The following is a 20,057-nucleotide window of genomic DNA, read 5'->3' as shown; positions in this document are numbered from 1 at the left end:
CACACCATATACACCACACCACACCATATACACCACACCATATACACCACACCATATACACCACACCACACCACACCACACCATATACACCACACCACACCATATACACCACACCATATACACACCACACCATATACACCACACCACACCACACCATATACACCACACTACACCACACCACACCATATACACCATACACACCACACCACACCATATACACCACACCATATACACCACACCACACCACACCACACCATATACACCACACTACACCACACCACACCATATACACCACACTACACCACACCACACCATATACACCACACCACACCATATACACCACACTACACCACACCACACCATATACACCACACTACACCACACCACACCATATACACCACACTACACCACACCACACCATATACACCACACCACACCATATACACCACACCATATACACCACACCATATACACCACACCACACCACACCACACCATATACACCACACTACACCACACCACACCATATACACCACACCACACCATATACACCACACCATATACACACCACACCATATACACCACACCACACCACACCATATACACCACACTACACCACACCACACCATATACACCACACTACACCACACCACACCATATACACCACACTACACCACACCACACCACACCATATACACCACACCACACCACACCATATACACTACACCACACCATATACACCACACCACACCACACCATATACACCACACCATACCACACCACACCATATACACCACACTACACCACACCACACCACACCATATACACCACACCACACCACACCATATACACTACACCACACCATATACACCACACTACACCACACCACACCATAAACATCACACCACACCATACACACCACACCATACCACACCACACCATACACACCACATCACACCAAACCACACCACACCATATCACACCACACCATACCACATCACATCACACACACCATACACACCACACCACACCACACCACATCACACCACACCATACACACCACACCACACCATAAACACCATACACACCACACCACACCACATCACACAACACCACACCATACACACCACACCACACCACAACACACCACACCACACCATACACACCACACCATACACACCACACCACACCACAACACATCACACCACACCATACACACCACACCACACCATACACACCACACCATACCACATCACACCACACACACCATACACACCACACCACACACACCATACACACCACACCATACACACCACACCACACACACCATACACACCACACCACACACACCACACCACACACATCATACACACCACACCACACCATACACACCACACTACACTATACACACCACACTACACTATACACACCACACCACACCATACACACCACACCACACCATACACACCACACCACACCACACCATACACACCACACCACACACCACACTACACACCACACCACACACCACACCACACACAACACCACACCACATCACACACCACACCACAACACACCACATCACACCACACCACACCACACCACACCACATCACCTCACACCACACCACACCACACCACACACCACGCCACACACCACACCACACCACACCACACACCACACCATATACCACACCACACCACACCACACACCACACCACACCACACCGAACCACACCACACCACATACCACACCACATGACATCACACCACACCACACCACACCACACCACACCACACCACACCTTTCCTTCCCTACTAAACGTTCCCGTTCCACCCATCTGTAAACCACTCAACTCACGTGTAATCTTCACTGTCTGACTCATCCAAGATGACACACACTGGCTGCCTTGGCGATGCTCGGATGATTTCCTGCACCTCCACATCTAGCCTGCCATCGACCTCACGGACAGAACTAAGGTACCGAAAAAAGACGTCTCCGGCAGTCACTCCAGTCCCAGAAGCAGCAGCAGTGTGCAGCGTCTTCTTCATCTGATGATACACGAGTCGAGAGGCTGCCAGAGATGACGTGTTGGTACTGACCACCTGTACGTTCCAGCCTCTGTGGCACCAGACCAGCCCCATCAAGACCAGCATCACCGTCTTGCCGGTGCCCGGGAGCCCCGTGAGGTACGCAAGGGGAGGGGCCCTGGTGAGAAGGTCTGTTTGTTCGGGTGTCAGGACCAGACGTGCCAGTCTGGAGCCCAGTTCGGACACTGCCTCCCCCTGTGTTCGAACCTCCACGGTCAGTCTGGGAGTGGCGGCGTAGTGCACTGACACACAGGTGGCCGGCCCCACGAACCTGGCAGCAGCAACAACAAACCACAGCAAGCAGGTCATGAAGTGATTTCCTTATCTTAAATCTGTCATGTTTGGAAACGTTCTTTTATTTCCAGACACAAACATCGCGCCGAGAAATCCCAGGATCACTTGTGATTGTTGTGTCAAAGTTGGAAATTAAAGTCATTGTTGTGCGTCACACACACACACACACACACACACACACACACACACACACACACACACACACACACACACACACACACGCGCGCGCGCGCGCGCGCGCGCGCGCGCATTTTTAAATTCAATTTTGGGACTGTCTTGGAGATCCAGTGAAACATACCTTCAATTCCAGATTAAAATTTTCACTTCACAACGGCAGCTGGTACTCAACGATTAATAGTCGTTAATCTCAATTTCGGATTATTCTCGTTCAAACTAGCCATTATCCCCGTAGTCAGCTGCCAGTCCTCTCTGTTCTCACTAGCGGATGATACTTGTAATCATATAAAGTGCGATTTTTGTAAAGAAAATAAAAGGACGCAATCGTACATTATGAGTATGACCATATAATATCTTTGGACACCGTTTATCAGCTTTGATAAGAAAATTGTATCAGTTGTGATAGACTTGCTCTTTAGTATGCACTAATGCTTTTTTTTTTGATACGATAATTTTTTTTTACTTGATTTTATTCAATGATGGATGCTCTTCACATTTTGTCGATAGCCAAATTCTCTGCATGCAAATGCAGAATCAGCAAAGTAAAGCCAACTCTGGAAATATTCAAAATATCTTAAACTGGCATGTGAAGTCGACAAGTAAGCTTTTGAACTAACTCTGCAAAATGACAAATTTGCACAGAAGTGGTCACCATTTGTATATATTGTACGAAAAGAAACTTTGTAATATCATACGGACATGATGTGCTCATGAGTACTTATTGTTCTGCCACTGTTCTGCTGGTGTTGAACTGTCAGTATGATACTCTGTTTTCACTTCCCATAGTGTAAAATGTTAGATTCTGTAAACCTTTGAATAAAAATTGTTTGAAAAAAATGTAATCACCTGTTGCTCAACCCTGTACTTACCTGCCGATAATCTCCACATACTGATCGTCAGTGAGTGCTGGCCCGGGACATGACGTCATGCGACGTTGCCACCAGGCCTTGAGACGAGAGAGGACGCTGGCAGGACAGTGCCAGGGGTCAGTAGTTTTGCTGAGGTCATCAGAACACAAGGTCAAGGCCGCAGCCTCTTGGGTTCTGTTCACACCCAGGCAGCTACGTACGTCCTGCACGAGCCAAGGCAAACACGAAGTGACTTGTGAAGAGAACTGTGAATGGAAACATCTTTTGTTCTCTCATCCTGACCCCTTCTTTTCAGTTAGGAGGCGCCGTGGCAAGGTGGATTAGGCGCTGGACTTCTGACCCAGCGTTCACAAGAGACCCGGGTTTGAAGCTCCGTTTCGGCATGATGCTGTGACATTGGGAAATGCTAGTCACTCCGGGTTGGCCTCACCACAGTCAGGTGTAAATGGGTACCCGATTTCGGTTGGGGAAGGTCAAATCGGCGGAAGGAGAGAATAAGGCTCCACCTTCCTGTGCTGAGCACCTTAACTCAGTAGACATGAGTTCGCTGCCCAATTGTCCGTAAAAGTAAAAGGCTGTGTGGTCTTCAACCTTTGTTACTTTCATCTTTTACCTTTACAGACGTGGCATGTCTGCCACTGATCAGTCCACAGGATTTGGCGCTTCCGCTATACTAAAACATCTAGCTGGGTATATTCTGGAGGGGGAAGGGGGGGATAGCCGAAAACTTTTATACTGAATAAATATTGTATGCTATAATATCGTCCAGCAACTTATTTTACTTTTTGAAAATTCTATTAGATAGAGTTTGAAACATGTGTCAAGTGCTTACAGTTTCTGAGAACAAGACAATGTTGTCAGCATACAAAAGAATAACCAATTTAATCATTATACCATTACAAAAATTTGCACTGTGCCTAAAAGTGAGCCAGCTGAGTATTCGATAAAGAGAATAGAACAAGGCTACCTACGTCGTCTTCTTTTACGTAGTTTGTTCAATCAATATAACTGGAGTAAACAATGTTCAAACTCTCTCTAATTTTCTTCAATGCTATTCTTCAACAAACTAGGCCAGCAAGTTTCCTTGAAATTGAATCCAACGCAATGTCTATTCCAAATCCAAAAAAGCAACATACAACTTTATATCCAAAGTAAACTGTTTGTGCATGAGTGCTAATAGTTTACACATGACTATGATCAACTGCTGAATAATACTTTACGAATCCTGCCTGGTGGTCACCTGTTGAATTCTTCTGATGTATCTGTCCCTGAAGTGATGAAGTTGGAACAGAACTAAAACGTTTACTGCTTATGCCAGCCACAGAAATGCCTTCAATGTCATTTGGATCATTGATACCCCCCCCCCCCCCCCTTTCTGATTAAAGGGATAATAGATTTGTTTAGTTTTCCAGGTATTCTCCAGTATCACTTAATACATTTAAACATGATGCTAAGAATAAAATATAAAATATAAAATCACCATTTTTTAAGAGTTAGCCAATGACACCATTAGGCTCTCTTGCCTCGTCACATTTTTACCTTTCTTGATGAAATTGTCACTTCCACTGTAGATAAAGGGCACGTCACATCAACAGAGAGACAGAAACAGGAACAGAGAGACAGAGAAACAGGTTAAGATGTTTTTGTTTTCCATATTCTGATGAAGATGCCACTATGCGGGTCCCAAGGTTTTGGACCACTTGGCAAGGCTGCACTCTCATCATATATACCGACGTCAACCAGGCCTGAGTGATACAAACACCTGCTGTGTTGATCAGGAAATGTGAGCAACACTCCCAAAGACGCTTCCAAAGACTCTCAGCTGTGTGATCCCAGTCTCCCCATTAGGTTCCACAACACACTCAGCACTGGTTAGAATCGGCCACGGGCCGAAAAAAACAACAACAAAAAAAACGTCTCTCTCGTCCTCCCAATGGTCATCCGCGACCTAAACCACTTCGCCACGGCAGCGTGACTCACAGAACATACCTTTGCCAAAGCAGGTCTGGCAGTGAGCACCCTCAGCAACTGGCGGCGGCTGACAAAGGGCAGGAAGAGAGCCGTGTGTACAGGTAGACCTGGTGCCACGTCACTGACCAGGTGAGTGGCCACCCTCCTCCCCTTCCCCAGCTGGTTGACGGCTTTCTGCAGTCTCTTGGACACAGCGTCGTCAGCCTGCGCCTGGAATCACATGTATCAGATCACGCATCAGACACTTTAGAACACCAACTGCAGATGCATCCCAGTGACCCGAAATACGGATGCGAAATTTGCACGAGAACTTCGTTTCGCATTGAAAAAAACAACAACAAAAAACAAAACGCATTGATCAACCTTATTTGTCATTGCATAAATTCATAGATCTGAATTTCGCACGAGCTCCGTAAGAACTTCGCTGCAAAACTTTTCTTTCGCGCGAGAGAGCGGAACATTTGGACGTTGCATGCAACTTTTCCAAACTTTGGGTAGATCCCTTCTCAGCTGAGGCCACAGTGTTTGATAAGACCCGCTCTACCAGGTCCATTACTTGAGCGAACTGCTCCCTTGTTAGCCGCGTGTGTTTCCTGAAGAGATAACCATAAAATCAATCTCCTTAATCAGGTTTTTTCAAGCACCTTGCTGCTGCCAAGCTTTTTTTAAAAAAAATGTTCATTTTCGCGTCACATAAAAAAGATTATCTTCTTTCACAGCAATATTACTGCAGAGAATAAAATCTTTAATTTTCGACACCGAGTGCTGGATTTGATTGTACTGGCGCCAAGGTTTGATTGGACTGGCGCCAAGGTTTGATTGTACTGGCGTCAAGGTTTGATTGACTGGCGCCAAGGTTTGATTGACTGGCGCCAAGGTTTGATTGACTGGCGCCAAGGTTGTCAAGGTTAGATTGTACTGGCGCCAAGGTTTGATTGACTGGCGCCAAGGTTTGAGTGTACTGGCGTCAAGGTTTGATTGTACTGGCACTAAGGTTTGAGTGTACTGGCGTCAAGGTTTGATTGACTGGCGCCAAGGTTTGATTGACTGGCGCCAAGGTTTGATTGACTGGCGCCAAGTTTTGATTGACTGGCGCCAAGGTTGTCAAGGTTAGATTGTACTGGCGCCAAGGTTTGATTGACTGGCGCCAAGGTTAGATTGTACTGGCGCCAAGGTTTGATTGACTGGCGCCAAGGTTTGATTGACTGGCGCCAAGGTTTCAGCAAAAACTGGCGGGTAAATCTTGTTTCCATGGGTACATGGCTCTGGGTCTTTTTTCTTGCATGCAAATGTCGCATGATTCCTCGCGTGTAAATGTCGCATGATTCCTCGCGTGTAAATGTTGCATGATTCCTCGCGTGTAAATGTTGCAAGATTCCTCGCGTGCAAATGTCGCATACTTCCTCGTGTACTCGCGTGCAAATGTCGCATGATTCCTCGTGTGCTCGTGTCCAAATGTTGGATGATTCCTCGCGTGCAAATGTGGCATGAGTCCTCACGTGCAAATGTGGCATGATTCCTTGCGTGCAAATGTCGCATGATTCCTCGCGTGCAAATGTTGCATGATTCCTCGCGTGCAAATGTCACATGATTCCTCGCGTGCAAATGTCGCGTGATTTTGTGCGCGCAAGTTTCGCGTAAGTTTTTCAAATCGATGGATTTTCAACTTTAATTTGCAAATGCACGAGGTCTCCGTTTGTTGCTGAGGCAAGAAAGTGGAATATACCATGGCCTTTCAACACAGAGATGATGTTACGCCTCTCCGTGGGACAGTTCACACAGCGAATTTTTTTGTGACAAAAATTAATACAATACAATACAATACAATACAATGCAACGCAACGCAACGCAACGCAACGCAACCAACACAAACACACGACACTACATTACACTTGAAGAGGACGGTGGCAGAATGGTTAAGACGTTCAGCTGCCAATACAGAGAGTCCTTGAGGATCTGAGTTCGAATCCCGCTCTCGCCCATTCTCCCAAGTTTGACTGGAAAATCAAACTGAGCGTCTAGTCTTTCGGATGAGACAATAAACCGAGGTCCCCTGTGCAGCACGCACTTGGCGCACGGAAAAGGAACCCATGGCAACGAGAATGTTGTCTTCTGACAAAATTATGTAAAAAGAAATCCACTCTGATCGGTACACAAAAATATAAACATGCACTCAAGACCTAACAAGCCCGTTGGTTATAACGCTGTTGTCAGGCATCTGCCTAGCAGATGTGGTGTAGTGTATATGTCCGAACGCAATGACGCCTCCTTGAGAAACTGACACTGAACACGCTACATCAGATACGAAACACGATCGCTAGTAACCTTGGACATTTGCAGTTGAGCCTGTTGCATGCCAACAGACTTCATCTCTGCCACCAACAACCCACGGTGACGGTGCACGACCAGAAAGTCGAAATCCCCGCGTTTGCCTTCCCTCAGGTCTCTTGGGCATGGGAACGACTGGGAGTAAGCAGCAGCATCGTGTCTGCTGAGGTAACTCTGGAAGTTGACTGAGGAGAGCACGAACATGACTTCCTTCATGTGTTCGGCGAGGGCGCTGAGGTTGTAGAGGAGATACTGCTGGCAGAAGTCATCACGCATGTCACTTTCCTGCACCAGGGCTGGCGTGGAGTGTGGGTCTGGGTCTGTTGTCCAGAGGCTGTAGTCAGATGACTGTGACTGTGCTGAAGGGAACAAGGTACAACAATACTTTATCATCTCTAAAAGAAACATTTTTAACGTGTTTTTAATTTCCATTTTTATAACATAGACAATTGACACAAATACGTGTAAAAGAAAGGGGGGAAATGATGAAACGGATGAAAACACAATGAAAGCAAAATATAATGACAAATGTAAAGTATTCCAGGCAATAAAAATGTGAGTAGGTGTATATATAGATATATCATGTTTATACGTCATCAAATATGAGATAAGATATCCATGCCACTCAAAATGTCTCATTTGCATTTATCTTAACGAGTGCACTGATACTAGTACTAGGGGAAAAACCCAAACAACAACAACAACAACAACAAAACCATCGTGTCACAACAATTTTGTATCGCGAAAATAGGTAGCTTTTAAAAGAAGGCATATTCGGTGTGCTCTTTTCCATTTTGCACCTGTAAATATACATTTTACCAATGATTATCAAAAAGTCAAACCCGGACTCTGTGCACATATGTTCGGCTATACCAAATAATACTATATTTTCTGTTATTCTGATGTTTGTACACACTGTACATTAAAAAGAAACATTTAAAAGAAACATTGTTGACACGATTGTTGATAAGAAAGGCGACATATTTCTTAAGCATGGCAATTACATTCACCGGACGTCACAAACTTTGACCATGTTCCCGCGTTTCAAGAGGCACATTGATTTATGGCAAATGTTCTAGCGCTGCAAGAACTCACACAATGCACGCTATGCCCAATGATGTAAACTGTATGAACATAAGATTGTAATTAGAATTAAACAAATCAATAGACTGAAATGGTTGAAAGGGAGTAAACAGAATACAGAGTATCAAAATACAATACGCGCATCACCATTAATTACCAGTTCTCATTTCTAAACCAATTTTTGCCATAGCAAACACTAATGCTTTAAAATCTTCACTGATTGCTGTAGTTTTCATTGTCCACAGATTTATCAATAACATTAATATGAAGGAATGTGAAAGAAGTATTGGAAAGGTAGCAACACACGCATCCATACCAACAGAAAATACTGTGTACATTATCATTAAATAGTCAACAATTTTTGTATTTGTATTTCTTTTTATCACAACAGATTTCTGTGTGAAAGTCGGGCTGCTCTCCCCAAGAGAGCGCGTCGCTACACTACAGCGCCACCCTTTTTTTTTCTTTTTTCTTTTTTTTTCTTTTTTCTTTTTTCCTACATGCAGTTTTCTTTGTTTTCCCTATCGAAGTGGATTTTTCTACAGAATTTTGCCAGGGACAACCCTTTTGTTGCCGTGGGTTCTTTTACGTGCGTTAAGTGCATGCTGCACACGGGACCTCGGTTTATCGTCTCATCCGAATGACTAGCGTCCAGACCGCCACTCAAGGTCTAGTGGAGAGGGAGAAAATATCGGCGGCTGAGCCGTGATTCGAACCAGTGCGTTCAGATTCTCTCGCTTCATAGGCGGACGCGTGACCTCAAGGCCATCACTCCACATGTTTGTAGTGTTGTCTGACCCCCCCTCCGCGAATCACAAATATTGCACAATGGGCTGCATTTTTATTAGTTTCAAATTGTGGTAAAAATTATTTCCTTGCAAAAGCGAAAGCTTTTCGGCAAACATGCCAAAAATGAAACATTGAAGCAAAAGAAAATGCTATAGAAGATTGTTTGCTGAAAAGCTTTTGCTTTTGCAGGGAAATAATTTTTACCACAATTTGAAACTAATAAAGATGCTGCCCATTGTGCAATATTTGTGATTCGGGGAGGGGGGTCAGACAACACTTCAAACGTCTTTGGTAGAGCACATCAAAAACTACAAATACACAGTCACACATACTGCTTGCGATGACTAACGGAAATCCCCATCTCTCTCTCTCTCTCTCTCTCTCTCTCTATATATATATATATATATATACATATATATAACTGATGACTAAATTATCGAGATGAATTCATGTCTTGGTCATTGCATTTAGCGATGTGCAGTCTGCTATTCCCCCCCCTTGCCCCCCTCCCCCCGTGAAACAGTAGTGTGCACTTGACATATCAGTGAGTCGTTGGACTTCTGATCCAGTGTTCACCAGTAAAACACGGTTTGATCAGGGTTTGAACACGGTTTGATCAGGGCTTGAACACGGTTTGATCAGGGCTTGAACACGGTTTGATCAGGGCTTGAACACGGTTTGATCAGGGCTTGAACACGGTTTAATCAGGGCTTGAACACGGTTTGATCAGGGTTTGATCAGGGTTTGAACACGGTTTGATCAGGGTTTGATCAGGGTTTGAACACGGTTTGATCAGGGTTTGAACACGGTTTGATCAGGGCTGGAACACGGTTTGATCAGGGTTTGAACACGGTTTGATCAGGGCTTGAACACGGTTTGATCAGGGTTTGATCAGGGTTTGAACACGGTTTGAACACGGTTTGATCACGGTTTGATCAGGGTTTGAACACGGTTTGAACACGGTTTGATCACGGTTTGATCAGGATTTGAACACGGTTTGAACACGGTTTTATCAGGGTTTGATCAGGGTTTGAACACGGTTTGAACACGGTTTGATCAGGGTTTGAACACGGTTAGAACACGGTTTGATCAGGGTTTGAACACGGTTTGATCAGGGTTTGAACACGGTTTGAACACGGTTTGAACACGGTTTGAACACGGTTTGATCACGGTTTGAACACGGTTTGAACACGGTTTGATCACGGTTTGATCACGGTTTGATCACGGTTTGATCAGGGTTTGAACACGGTTTGATCACGGTTTGATCAGGGTTTGAACACGGTTTGATCAGAGTTTGATCAGGGTTTGAACACGGTTTGATCAGGGCTTGAACACGGTTTGAACACGGTTTGATCAGGGTTTGAACACGGTTAGAACACGGTTTGATCAGGGTTTGAACACGGTTTGAACACGGTTTGAACACGGTTTGAACACGGTTTGAACACGGTTTGATCACGGTTTGAACACGGTTTGATCACGGTTTGATCAGGGTTTCGGCCTGGTGTTGCGTCAATGGGAAAGACACATTACTCCGGTTTTCCTCACTCCACCAGGTGTGAATGGACACCTGACATCGGTTGGGGAAGAGAGGACTGAGCCTCGGCTTCATGTCCTCAGCCCTACACACTGTGGAAATGGCCATAAAGTGCTATGGGACTTTCCACCCCTAACCTTAAGTGTGTGTGTGGGGGGGGGGAGGAGAGAGAGAGAGAGAGAGAGAGAGAGAGAGAGAGACATGTGGTGGTGTTGGTGCAGGTTGTCTGTTTTAAAAAAAGGCACTTCAAGCTCATCATTTACTCCAACCATCTTTTCTTTCTGTTCAAGAATAGATTCTTACTAGATATAGCTTTGGGGGCGTTCTAGTTCTTTTCATGTCGGGATTTGTTTCAGTCCAGCCTATGAACAAATTGTAAATATGGACACAAGCACTATCCAAACATAAATCAAGCAATGTTTTCCACCATCTGTTTACTTTTCTCATTGTTTCATATTCAGTTAAACGGTTTATCTACACCTCCCATAGTTGTTTTGTTTGTTTGTTTGTTTTGTTTTGCTTTGTTTTTGTTCGTTTGTTTGTTTGTTTTTCTTAGTCATGCACAACAAACTGCGAGTGATATATGAAAAAGACAATACTGAAAAACGAATTAACTTTATCAGATGTTTCGGTTACATTTTTGTACGTTGTACATACCAAACTATAGATGTAATGTTGCCTTTTCTACACTGCCATTCTGGCCCTTTGGCACTCTTTTGGTGTTGGTGTTGTTTGTTTGTTTGTTTGTTTGTTGTTTTTTGTTTGTTTGTTTGTTTTTAAGTGACGAACTTCCTTGTGATTCGGAATAACAGTACCACAATATTATGTGCCTTTTTGAAAAAAAAAAAGATCTTTCAGTAGCTTCACTGCAGTTTATAACTAACATTTGAAGTGATCTCTAGTCACTGATATGAGTAGTAATCAGTAGTCACCAACACATGCATACTGTCATGAAATAAACTGTTACCTGGTGGAGATGAACCAGGCTGGGCAGCACCCGGCCCGCTCTGACCAGTTGTCGCCCCTGTTTGCTGAGGTGCTGAACTCGATGAGGAGTGATTTGTCGCTGGAACTAAATTGGAACAAACAGTGAATGGCTTGACTCATTGACAATGGACAGAGAATTGTTTTGCGAAATGGGAATAATTTAGTCCCAATCATAATTGCTTGCTCACAGTCAAGATAAATAATAAATAATGATATTTTTTATACGTACGAAAGAAAATATCATTGAAATTGAGACTACCGGAAAATGTCGTCCGCTGTGAGCTCCTTTTGATATAACTGATCCGTTTCAAAATAGAATTTTAGGTTAAAAAACAATCGTTTCAAATGGTGCGCGCAAATTTTGTGAATTGTCTTGATACATGTATGTGTCAGTAACCTCCTTCCCCCACTCTCTCCCCCTCCCAGGAAATGAAATAAACAAATGAAAATGAAAATAATAACAATAATGATGATGATGATAGTAAGAATCATAACAAATAAAAATGGAAACACTTCGCCGGAAATAACTAAAATTAAACTTGTGGCCCTAAGAGGTTTTGAATAGTAACTGAAATCAATTTTGGAAAGATACATGTAATGAAGCCTTGTCATAGTTACAACACACACGTTGAACTGGACAGTAGCAAACAGACAACAGCCTAACACTTTTCTTTTTTTTCAATGCCAAATTTCGGACTGAGAGCAACCCTTTTCATTTTAAAGACTGGACATCAAAACATGCATTTCACGTGTGTGACTTTCTGGGTGAGAATTGTCGGTTTTTAAAACGAAGAATTTTATTCTGAGAAGTGGGGAATAAGGGTGAATTATTTTGATTACCTTAGTTGCATTGAATCAATTTAAGAACACGCCAGAGAATGAAATATCGTTTTCGAAACTAATCACGATAATGAAAATAAGAAGGCACTAAAACTCATATGTGGGTTTTAAAGGTTTTATTACAATTAATCTTGGAGCAAAATAAAATTTTTGACGTGAAAGATTTTACGACATGGGAAAAGAGGTTTAGCACCCAGATTAAACTGGAAACTGCGATTATAAAGATAAAAGATTAAAAATTAAAAAAAATAGAATGGTTTCAGCTTAGATCATGTCATGAAATCTGAGTGTCAAATACTGTCCTAAAAAAGTATGGGGGTGGTTGATAATGGCAAATGTAACTTTAATGATGAAAAAGATACGGTGCATTATCATGTATGGTACTCTACAGTTTCGCAAATCTTTGACGTGACGTTGATAAGGTGTTCGAAAGAGAAATGCGAAAAGCGTGAACGCCTGCCCTTTAACTTTGAGCTGATATTGTTTGGAAGTGATGATAAAAATGTAACTGATGACACTTTTTAACCTTCTGTTATGGGCACTTTTGTTTTATTCATTGGAGTAGGGTTTATCAAGTGAAACCGAACTTACAGTTTTGCAGGCATTCGTGGCTGAACTGAAGTAAAGATACAAATTAGACAAAACATGTACACACAATGGAAATGAATTACTGTGATTTTATGCAGTGGCTTCCATACTCTGGATCAGTTTCAGTTTCAGTTTCAGTAGCTCAAGGAGGCGTCACTGCGTTCGGACAAACCATATACGCTACACCACATCTGCCAAGCAGATGCCTGACTAGCAGCGTAACCCAACGCGCTTAGTCAGGCCTTGAGAAAAAAACAAACAAAAAAAACCCAAAAAAACGGGGGAATAAATAATAGATAAGCTTACATAAATAAATAAATAAATGAATAATAATTATAATATAGAAAAAGGTAGTAGTAATAATAATAGTAATACTAATAAAATGATAATAAGAAAAAAAAAGAAAAAAAAACAAAAAAAAAAACAACAACTCTGGATCAGTGATGAAACACTGAGTAAACTGAAGACTACTGTCGATACACTATATAAATGAAGCATTGTTAGATATATTTTAGAATATTGCCAGAAATAAATATACAATAATAATAGATTTGTTTGTATGTTTCAAAAAAAAGAAAAAAAAAAGAAAAAAAAAAGCAACGTTGCCATACTTTATGTCGGTGCTAACATACATTAATTCTTTAGTATGGTTATATAGAAATGTTGTCAAAAAAAAAAAAAGTTGTTGTCGTTAATACATGCCATGATCTGACATTATATATATATATATATATATATATATATATATAGAGAGAGAGAGAGAGAGAGAGAGAGATTTTCCATTTTTCCTTTTCTTTTCTTCTATCTTTAAATTTATCATCCTTTTCTTTTTTTCTTTTTTTAAACATTTTTTTTTAGAAATTATTCATGTATATATTTACTTGTTGATCACCTATGTACATGTTCATCAATTTATTAACTTTTTACACAAAACAGGTCTCTTTTTTCTGCTCTTTCATTTTCTTGTATATATAAAAAAAAAAATAAATAAATAAATAAACCTCTTCTATTATGTATTTGTATTTCTTTTTATCACAATAGATTTCTTTTTGTGAAATTCGGGCTGCTCTCCACAGGGAGAGCGCGTCGCTACACTGACAGCGCCACCCATTTTTTGTATTTTTTTCCTGCATGCAGTTTTATTTGTTTTTCCTATCGAAGTCGATTTTTCTACAGAATTTTGCCAGGAACAACCCTTTTGTTGCCGTGGGTTCTTTTACGTGCGCTAAATGCATGCTGCACACGGGACTTCGGTTTATTGTCTCATCCGAATGACTAGCGTCCAGACCACCACTCAAGGTCTAGTGGAGGGGGAGAAAATAATTATCGGCGGCTGAGCCGTGATTCGAACCAGCGCGTTCAGATTCTCTCGCTTCGTAGGCGGACGCGTTACCTGTAGGCCATCACTCCACTCTATTGCCATAACTTGATGCTTTGTGGGATGTTTATTAGTAAGGCGTGTCTTCTTCTGTGTATTTTCTGTGTATTTCACCTATGTACATGTTCATCAATTTATTAACTTTTTACACAAAACAGGTCTCTTTTTCTGCTCTTTCATTTTCTTGTATATATAAAAAAATAAATAAATAAATAAATAAACCTCTTCTATTATGTATTTGTATTTCTTTTTATCACAATAGATCAATTTTTCTTCTGTGTATTTTGAAGCATACTGATGTTGTGAAATGTGGAAAACTTCCTCGGAACAACTGAAGAAGAAAAAGAAAGAAAAAAAAAGTAAGATCACATACACAGCACACACAACAGAAACAACAACATACTGGGTGCCAGAGACTGACCAGCTGATAAAGCTTTCTTCTGCTCCGCGGGAGTCAACTTCACAAGTGCACGTAGATAATCGGGTATGCCGGGTACATGGACTCGCTGGTAGGGCACCCGGTTGAAGTGAAGGGGTGGGACACAGTACGTAGCCTTCAGAACATTCGGGTAAGTTGAGGTAACGAACTCTTTCCACGTCACAGAAGGGTTGGATACCCCGAGCTGCCACACCACAGGCAAAAAGACAGCCTGCTTAGTTTATTCAGTTATTGGTATACATTGATTTTAAAATGTGTGTGTGTGTGTGTGTGTGTGTGTGTGTGTGTGTGTGTGTGTGCATATATTAACAAAAAAAACTACGATCACACACACACACACACACACACACACACACACACACACACACACACACATATATATATATATATATATATAGAGAGAGAGAGAGAGAGAGACAGACAGACAGACAGAGAGAGACAGACACACACACACACACACACACACACACACACACACACACACACATACGCACGCGCGCACAGACACGCACATACGCACGCGCGCGCGCACACACACACACGCACATACGCACGCGCGCGCGCACACACCCACACACACACACACACACAGCTGATGCAAAGAAGTCTTTGATCGGTACAGAAATGCGGTCCTCCTGTAAGGCACATCAAGGACAAGCTGCAGGCTTCACGGAGGCATGCACTATTCATTGGCCGGAAATACCTGGCGGGGAATCGCAGCGTCTGTCATCATAGTAATATGGAAACTCGGTCAGAGACCAGCCCCTAATCCCTTTATACAGATTCGTTTGCACATTGTTGTATGGTATTGTATTGTACTGTATTACTCTTTTAGTCACAACATATTTCTCTGTGTGAAACAGGCTGCTTTCCTTAGGGACAGCGCGTCGCTACACCGAGAGCGCCATCCACTTTTTGTGGGTTTTTTTTTCTGTCTGCAATTTTATTTGTTTTCCTATCGGAAAGGATTTTTCTTCAGATTTTTGCCAGGTACTACCCTTTTGTTGCTGTGGGTTCTTTTACGTGCGCTAAGTGCTTGCTGCACACGGGACCTCGGTTTATCGTCTCATCCGAATGAGACAGTGAGCTGCCAACCAGAGTCATGGACACTGACATCTCTTTTACCGTCACGCTACACTGTTTTGAAGCGCTGGACGAGACTGTTTTGACAGAGTCGTGGGAGTGGACTTCCATTCAGTTTCAGTGGCTGACATGAGGTGAGACAGTGCAAGACGAGACCTCTGTTCTTAGCTTTCTGTGTGGGACAGCCAACAACAGTACAGGTGGACCCTCCAGTCGTGATAGAAATTAACATAGGAAGAGACGGTCGTCCATTTCGAAGCCTCCCGGACGCTGCCCAAAGCCGCTGTTAGCCCGCAATTTCTCGCAGTCCCACGATTTCTCTCACTTTGAGTTCAGTTATCTTTCGAAGAAATGCAGAACTTGCTCGGTACTAACAAAGCTAAAGCAGTGACTGAGTACAATATTTTACTCAACTCGATTCCAAAATGATTGTGGGTCCGATGGATCCAAACAGGAGAAGCAGAGGAAGGTACATGGGGAGGCGAGGCAAGTCGGTACAACACCTAACCGAAATGTATAAAGAAAAGGTTATCGGGATAAAGAACTGTAGTGACTACGTGCATCTCAATTTTGGTCAAGAAAAATTAATGTGGACGTTGATAGGTCAGTGTGGTCCAGAGCAAAAGAAGTTACAAAAGGAACGAGATTATTAGTCTTCAATATTTGCCCTTCAAATATTATTCAAAGCACGATGAAAATCAAAGAAAGCAGTAAATGTTCTTATTGAAGGGACACATTCAATTTTATTGAATACTTTTTTCTATGTCCGATTGTACGAAGCTTCTGAAGTTCATATATTGAAGAATATTTATACAAAAACAGACCTTAGGGAAAACCAACAGCTCCTGCTTTGTTTGGTGTTCCAAAGGCGGATCTATTTTCGGAAAATAACAAATATATGAACCTGATATTCACTGGTAAAATGTGTGTATAAGTATTTACAAAAAATAAATAAATAAATAAATAAAAAAATAAAATTAAATTAAAAATAAAAATAAAAAAGAAGAATCTTCTGCCTCCTTACAATTCTTATTCGAGAAAGAATGTGAACTCAGAAGGTCTTTGGTTTGAAACCTCAAAGTACCAAACTGCATTTCCACCTTAGACTGCCTCACTCGTCAATAGCCAGGAATGCAGTGTTAAAGCAGCACGCAGACACACGGAATCGTGGAGAGACTGACAGAGAGGCACACATTCACACATTCAACATGCACACTGGAGCATGTAAAAACCTAGACAGTGTGAACAATTATAAACCAGTAAGAAGGGGGGAGGGTATGTCTATCAATATGAAAACACACAGAGAATTGTGGAAGGTTCATGGTTCATGAACGTGAGAAGCGGCAGTGAAGAAACGTTGTAAATAAACGTGACAGAAATTATTGCATCACAACAAACATCAAAACATATTTGGTCCCGTTTTCACGCTCGCTGCGCGAGAGAACAGCATGGTCCCGCTCCTGTTTCTGTCATATTATAATAGATATGTAAAATGTTGAATCATTTCGATGTTATTCCCAACATTCATTCGAATATACAGAAATGTCGATTTCTAATTAATACTAACAATCAACATTATGATAGGAATGGTAATAATCCAAATAATAATAATAATAATATCATTTATTTTCAGTCTAATATCATCATCTCAGATGAACAGACTATAGATAAATAAACGAAACGAACGATTCCCAACATTCCTCGAGAAAGATGGAGTCAATCTTAATTAACTTTTTTTCTGTTTGAGTTATGCGCATTGCTAAAATATTGTTGTTTACTATTGATTCCGATGCTGAATTTGAGGTGATCCGTCTGACGTGAAATACAATAGATAGTCAGTTTCAGTGTCCTCACTGTCGATGTCTTCACTAACGCCACTGTCATTACCATGATCGTCGTTGTCGTTGTCCCCCTCTTTACCTGTTCTTTTTCTCTCTCTCGTTTTCCTCTGATATTTATGTCAGGGAAAAGACAAGAAACCAACTCCGTGATTACTGGACAGGAAGTCCAACGCCTGATGATTCCGACACGATGCCTCCTATCGAAGATAACAACTGTAAGAGTTTAGACGCTAAGTCTAAACTCGTCATTAATTCTATCTGATTCTCTTTCGCTTCCCCTATTGTAATTCTGTTGCTTGTTTCGCCTGCTTCATCCATGCATTCCCGGCGACAATTCAATACAGGCGATGATTCAGTGGTTTAAAAATACTCACTCTTCTCGACTTGTCAGCCGCCTTCGACACAATAGACTATTCTACCCTTCGCTCCCGTCTTCCTTGTTCATTTTGTAACAGTGGCACAGCTCTCAGCTGGTTCAAATCATTTCTCACTGACCGATTCCAGTCTGTCGTAATTGATAATTGCCAGTCTGACCCTGTTGAAATCGAACACGGAGCCCCACAGAGATCTCTTTTAAACTCCGTGCTCTTAACACTGTGCACTGCTCCCCTCGCTGAAATGATTAAATGCCACAGTGTCAGTCATCATTCCTATGTTGATGACACTCAACTTCAGAAAAGTGATACCCCTGAAAATATGTCCTTTCTCTTGCAAGAAACATTTGACTGCGTCCTGGACATTCAGAACTAGATGACTCTTGATAAGTTACAACTGAGCACAGATAAAACTGAAGCAATGATCATATGAATAAAACAAAAAACTTTCTTCCATCACAACTGACACAATCAAACTTGGCAGTACATCTATTCCTCTTTCCAGCTCAGCCAGGAACCTCGGTGTTGTCATTGACAACACTGTGACTGTTCATACAAAACTTATCTGTCAGGCCTGTCAGTCCTGCTACTGTCATTAACGGCGTAACAGAACCATTCGGAAATATCTATCCACTGACGCTAAGTCTAAACTCGTCATTAATTCTATCTGATTCTCTTTCGCTTCCCCTATTGTAATTCTGTTGCTTGTTTCGCCTGCTTCATCCATGCATTCCCGGCGACAATTCAATACAGGCGATGATTCAGTGGTTTAAAAATACTCCACAGTCGGCCGCCGCTCTTTCTCTGGACCTTGCACTTGGAATGAACTTCATCTTCTTCGCTTCGTCAGGTCTCTGCACTCCGCGCTTTCAAGTCTGGCCTTAAAATCCACACATCCCTGCCGCTCCCTCCCCTGTCGTCCTTTGTCTTCAGTTACCCCAGCTTTGTATTTACATGTATTTATGTGTTCTGTTTTTCTTCTTGGTGAACTGGAGTTATACATGCGTGTGAATAACTGGCGTGCGAGCGCTTTGATTTGTCTCTGCACAAGATTCAGTGCCATGTAAATAATCATTATCATGTGGGTGGGTGGCAGAGAAGGAGGGTGGAGGGATGGAGGGAGAGAGATGGGGGAGCGTGAGAGACAGGCAGAGAGACGAAGAGGGAGGGAGGCAGACATGCACAGACACACAGACAGCTACAGGCAGACAAACTGACAGACTGAATGACGGACACAGACACAGGTCAACAAAATCGTTCGCAATAACACATTCATTCAGTGTGTGCCCAACAGAGAACCGCTCTTTCCCTTTATAAACCCTCCATCCATGCAAAGGAAAAAAATCGAGTTGTGATCATGATGATGTCGTATTTTAGACTTATCAGATGGGTC

The 20,057-nt window shown here is 42.3% G+C and overlaps 1 protein-coding gene across 2 annotated transcripts in view; it reads right to left on the bottom strand.

Annotated features, from left to right (window-relative positions):
* Positions 1–20,057, bottom strand: part of LOC143291506 (uncharacterized) — a 33,311-nt gene that overhangs the window by 13,088 nt on the left and 166 nt on the right. For both annotated transcript variants that reach the window (XR_013056533.1, XM_076601393.1), the window contains exons 2-7: positions 15,349–15,550; positions 12,102–12,206; positions 7,726–8,087; positions 5,419–5,610; positions 3,430–3,632; positions 1,860–2,360 (exon numbers count right to left, since the gene is read on the bottom strand). Coding sequence is in view for 1 of the 2 variants with exons in the window: in XM_076601393.1 (XP_076457508.1) it covers positions 1,860–2,360; positions 3,430–3,632; positions 5,419–5,610; positions 7,726–8,087; positions 12,102–12,206; positions 15,349–15,550 (1,565 nt within the window). In the remaining variant the exon portion in view is untranslated. The remainder of the gene's footprint in view (positions 1–1,859; positions 2,361–3,429; positions 3,633–5,418; positions 5,611–7,725; positions 8,088–12,101; positions 12,207–15,348; positions 15,551–20,057) is intronic.

Source organism: Babylonia areolata, chromosome 17 (assembly GCF_041734735.1).
Source record: "Babylonia areolata isolate BAREFJ2019XMU chromosome 17, ASM4173473v1, whole genome shotgun sequence".
NCBI lineage: Eukaryota > Metazoa > Mollusca > Gastropoda > Neogastropoda > Buccinidae > Babylonia > Babylonia areolata.
Note: the sequence above shows the minus strand (reverse complement) of the source record. Positions and strands in the feature narration are given on the sequence as shown.